This window comes from Zingiber officinale, chromosome 2B (genome assembly GCF_018446385.1).
Source record: "Zingiber officinale cultivar Zhangliang chromosome 2B, Zo_v1.1, whole genome shotgun sequence".
In the NCBI taxonomy this organism is placed as follows: domain Eukaryota; kingdom Viridiplantae; phylum Streptophyta; class Magnoliopsida; order Zingiberales; family Zingiberaceae; genus Zingiber; species Zingiber officinale.
In genome coordinates, this window is record NC_055989.1 from 27,281,191 (window position 1) to 27,285,939 (window position 4,749).

General features: G+C 35.6%; 1 protein-coding gene across 1 annotated transcript; it reads right to left on the reverse strand.

Annotated features, from left to right (window-relative positions):
* Positions 1-2,127: 2,127 nt before the first annotated feature.
* LOC122048211 (peroxisomal acyl-coenzyme A oxidase 1-like) lies at positions 2,128-4,524 on the reverse strand. Its single transcript, XM_042609805.1, has 3 exons — positions 4,367-4,524; positions 3,080-3,213; positions 2,128-2,309 (listed from the first exon to the last, which is right to left on the reverse strand). Exons 1-3 carry the CDS (start codon positions 4,522-4,524, stop codon positions 2,128-2,130), a joined length of 474 nt encoding a protein of 157 aa, XP_042465739.1.
* Between the last annotated feature and the right edge of the window lie 225 nt (positions 4,525-4,749).

A 4,749-nucleotide genomic window follows, 5' to 3' on the forward strand; every position in this document is an offset into this window, starting at 1 on the left:
CTTTGGACCTTCTCCGACCCATGCCTCAACTTCATTATCCATCGAGGATCATCTTGCACTACAACAAAAACCTTCATAGACATCGGTTTTCCACCAGTGTCTATTTCATTTTCGACCGATGTCTATGAAACCGATGTTAAAAGTCTGCCATTTTAGACATCGGGTTAAAACCAGTGTAGTATCACTTAACGACATCGGTCTTCAAATCGGTTATTAACCGGTGTAGTATCACTTAACGACATTGTTTCATCAACGGTGTAAAACCGATGTAATATTGTATGTTAATAACACCAGTTTTGGCAGCGGTAAATGACCGATGTAATATTAGTTAATAACACCGGTTTTGCAGCGGTGGAAAACCGATGTAATATGTATATTTTTTTAACAGCACAAATTTGATTTCCGAAACAATGAAAAACCGACAATAACAAAAAAAAATACATAAATATTCACAAATTATACAAATATTCTTCATTCAATAATATCCATAAAATACAAAAATATTCACAAATTATATAAATAATCTTCTTACAACAGTATCTATAAAATACCCAAACATTCTTTTTACATCAAAAGCTAGCTAATAGATATCAAAATCAAGGTAGAACATTCTTTTAACACATCAAGGTAGAACCGCACTTCAAATGTAATCTAGCATGCATTCAGCCCACTCGAACCACACTTCATCAATTTCAACTCTGGAGTACTTGAGATTTGTAAACTGTAAAAACACATAAATCCACCATATGTAAAATAACTAAAACAAATGTGTACATGTATCAAATAAAATAGAATACTGAGGTTGTCAAAGATTTCAAACCAGCAGTGCATGCATGAGCCTCAGGCAATGTTGAAAAATCATTGGCTCATAGTCTCTCTGTCACATCATTATATAGCCACTTCAACCATTGACCAACAAACCTAAAAGCATATGCTGAAGCCAGCAGCGGAAAGAGTCTGCTTTGCTGAGTTTGTAATCAATGACCTGTGAGAGAAAGGTTAAATAAGAATTTGTAACTGCACGAACACACCTTTTCAAGAGGATGAAAGACTAAATAGAATGTTTACTTTAGGTGGATAAACAAGAGGATGATATTGTGGTAAATTAATATATGTATGTTAGAATATTTTTCAATGTAGCACAGAGTACTGATATTGTACCTGAGTCTCAGAAGAACCATCTTGTGATCCAAATTGCCTACAAACATAACTATATCTCACAGCAATGCACACAACTCGAGATAAAGCCTTAGAAGCATCAGAGATAATTGTTTGATGAACATAAACCATTGTCCCATATAAAAGCTACCTTGGGACATCAAATTGCACATACTTCCCTTCCCTTGTGACTTGTGAAACCCTGGACAATATTGAAAATAAAAAACAATCAATATCATTGATAAGCAATGCAGAGATCATATCTCAAATACCTCAGTCAAAAACCACTACACATACAATTGCTCTAGTAATGTTAAACTGTAAATAGAATAAGAGAGGTAAACTTCCCTCTGCAGGGTCAAAGTAAACATAATGAAGAATTAGGTATGATCATTTAAACTAATACACTAGTCCAATCTAGAGTCAATATGACTGCATGCAGAAAAAAGATATTACATGTATTAGCCTTAAGAAATATCCACAATTGACCAAGTTTGCCAACTTTGTCAAGATCGATCCTATTCCGAATGAAAATAGGTCCATAGGTCCTGATCATAGGATCGGAACATAGGATCATAAGAGAATTAACTTATATATTTTATAATTATATTTAACATTTAACATTTATCATATATTTTTAATTTTCAGTATATAGTATTACTATGAATATTTTATGACTATTATTCTGAACTGTAAAAAAAATTATAAAAGAATTATTGTTCTGAACTGCATGGGTGGATACTTTTCCAAGACCACCAGGCCACCACTGCACATGTGTGAAATGGATGCCATTATCATTGAAACATTTAGGGATATTTTCATCTCAATTATTTTTATAAATAATTTGGTTTTGTGGAGAAAATTATTGTTGAATAATACATGAAGCTATACGATTGTGAAAAGGCACTATTGTCTCAAGGGATCTATTAGTGAATCTAGGTTGGATCTTCAGAACACAGATTGATACTGCTACTTGCTTGAAGTAAGTGTAGGGCTGTGAGTAACAAATTCATCTGTTTTGGGATCAAATGTCGCTGTTGTTTCAAGACCTTGAACATTTGAACCATGACCAAGTTCTGTCTGAGCATAGCATCCAATTATTTGCATCTTATAAGCTAGTGGTAACCACTTCTTCTCTTGTTCATCAGTTCCTTATTAACAAATGTGAAGACAACAAATGTAAAGATAACAAATGTGAATCATACATATGGTTTCATGAACTTTCCCTATTAGCTAAAATACTGTAAGTTCAATATGTGAAGAAAGCAAATAGCTACCTGATAGAACAAAACTCAGAGACAAACAAATCATTAATTGGCTTAAGCTACAGAATGTGACATTCACATGCCAGAAAGCATGAAATATTAATTTCTAAGGGTACATTGAGATCAATCTTTCTGTATATCAAGAGGAAACAACTAAACTCAAATTTTTTTTCAATATTACAAACTTGAAGAAGGCTAATCTAGAAAACACTCAAGTATCATGATAAATGGCTCATGTTTCTATTTAATGCAACTAAATAATATGCAAGAAATTAACAATACGGATAGGAGAGAAATTACTGTTAGTAAGAAGATGATGCAAACAAACAACTAACTGGAAATGTGAAAACTTACATTATAGGAAAGCTATGCAAATTGAACCATGAAACCATGGCAATGCTAACATATTATCAACAACCAACCAAGCTTTATCCCACTAGGTGGGGTCGGCTAAATGCTAACATATTAACATGTTATTCAAATGGTACTTAATGGAAAAGTGCTTGCTGTAGATTGAGTAACAAATAAAAGTGGGTAAATGGTAGATAGAATGATACACATCAAAGCATTTTAAGTGGGAAAACTGATATTAGCAAGAATATGAAACAATAAATGCCAAGTACATGCCTTCCAAATAATTCTAGCCGAATTCATACTATCTGACATATGAGAAATAGGAAAAAAGGTCCTCATCCAGTGGAGATCTCCATATCCAGGTTCATCTATGAAGATCCGGAACACAGAGGCTTCTTCTTCTGTAACATCAGAAAAGTGGATGATTATCAACAAACTGAAAAGCAGGGAAAATAATGCAGGATCCTTTAAAGTGGTAAATTATTACATGCCAAAGGTTCTACTTCCTTGACAAATCCATGTTTTATTACTTAAACTTGTTGTTGTACTAGCCAGAAATGGTTTCTTCTATAGCTAGATAAGCCTGGTATAGTAATACATTTAAGAGGCACGGATTCCAAAGGCATGCTGCCTAATTTTATCAGTGGGCATGTATCAACCTCATTGAGACAGTCCAGTCAAACCTAAGGATAGAAGATTTAACCTGGTTTCAGCAGACTGACTATTGTTTTGGAGCACTCAGGAGGATAACAAAGCAGTTTCATATAAACATGTTCAGAAGATTAAAGTACGATGCTAATAACCTATTGACATGCACACTAAACAACCTGTATATTGAAACTTTAGTATGAAGACCGATTGTCATAGCTTCTTGTCTGCTGTCATTTGAGAGTATGCATGCTGATTAAAATCTCACCGAGGTCACTTGTTTAGACTGAAAGCTTCAAATAAAACCTTAATAAGAATTAAGTACCTCACAGCTCTTTTATGAAATTTTATAGCATAGTTACTCAAAATCTGAGGCATTACTTGACTTTATTCTTTCACTTCCATAAGAAACTTCTAAACTTATCGAATATTCATTGAAAAAACCACAATTTGACCAGTTAAGTAGAAAAATATTTTAGTTTATAACATGTTTGGAAGTCCTCAACCAAATGAGTATTTCGTAGAGAGCAGACAAGGGATTCCATGATAGGATGATTTAGTTCTTCGGGACAACTCCACCTTCAGCGAGCTTATCAAACAAACCTCCATGGTATTCACTATTAAATTAGTAATAGAGTACCATTTGATCCCCCCCTGTCACTTCAGTCAGCTCCATCAATGGAAATAAAATTTAAATTAACTACAAACAAATCGAACATAAAGGGAATTTTCATTCGTATCGAATCAAAAAGTGGATTTCAAAGAGAATAAGCACGACATTATTATGTGAGCACTAGAAATAGAATTTCTCATCGGATGCATAACAAGCATCATCCAGTTCCTAAGAAACTACGCAAACAAGGAATAAAAAGGAGAATAAGTCAAGACGAAAGAAAAAATCCAAACTGTAGCACAGACAAGAGAAAATCAAAATAACTCACTCGGCGAGATCGCCCAACTGCCGCAAGATCCCTACGAGACCGGCCACCACGACGCCATCCAAGATCGCCTTGGGATCCTCCTTCCTCAACGACTTCTTGTACAGCTCCGGATCTCCCAACCCGTACTCATTTCTCACCTCCAATCGCACCAGCAGCATTCTCTCACTCCTTCCCCTCACCTCCAAAGATCAGAAAACTGATTCGAGCCCGAGATCTCCGTGCTTCAACAGCAGAGTCGACTTGTTCGCATAGATAGGTAAGTCCGGGAGGCAGTGATTGAGAAGGCTCGCACGCGGCGAAGGCGGCTCCAGCGAAGGTGGCTCAACCGTCGCGCTCCGCACGCTCTCGCACAGACACACATTCACCGCTAAGATTGCCGTCTC

Excerpts from the sequence above, each read along its gene's own strand:
- LOC122048211 (XM_042609805.1), bottom strand. The coding sequence starts at position 4,524 with ATGCTGCTGGTGCGATTGGAGGTGAGAAATGAGTACGGGTTGGGAGAT. Across the intron at positions 3,214-4,366 it reads CAGTTGGGCGATCTCGCCGA|TTTGTTGATAATCATCCACT; the intron begins GTGAGTTATTTT and ends CCTGCTTTTCAG. Across the intron at positions 2,310-3,079 it reads TATTTCTCATATGTCAGATA|GAACTGATGAACAAGAGAAG; the intron begins GTATGAATTCGG and ends TTTGTTAATAAG.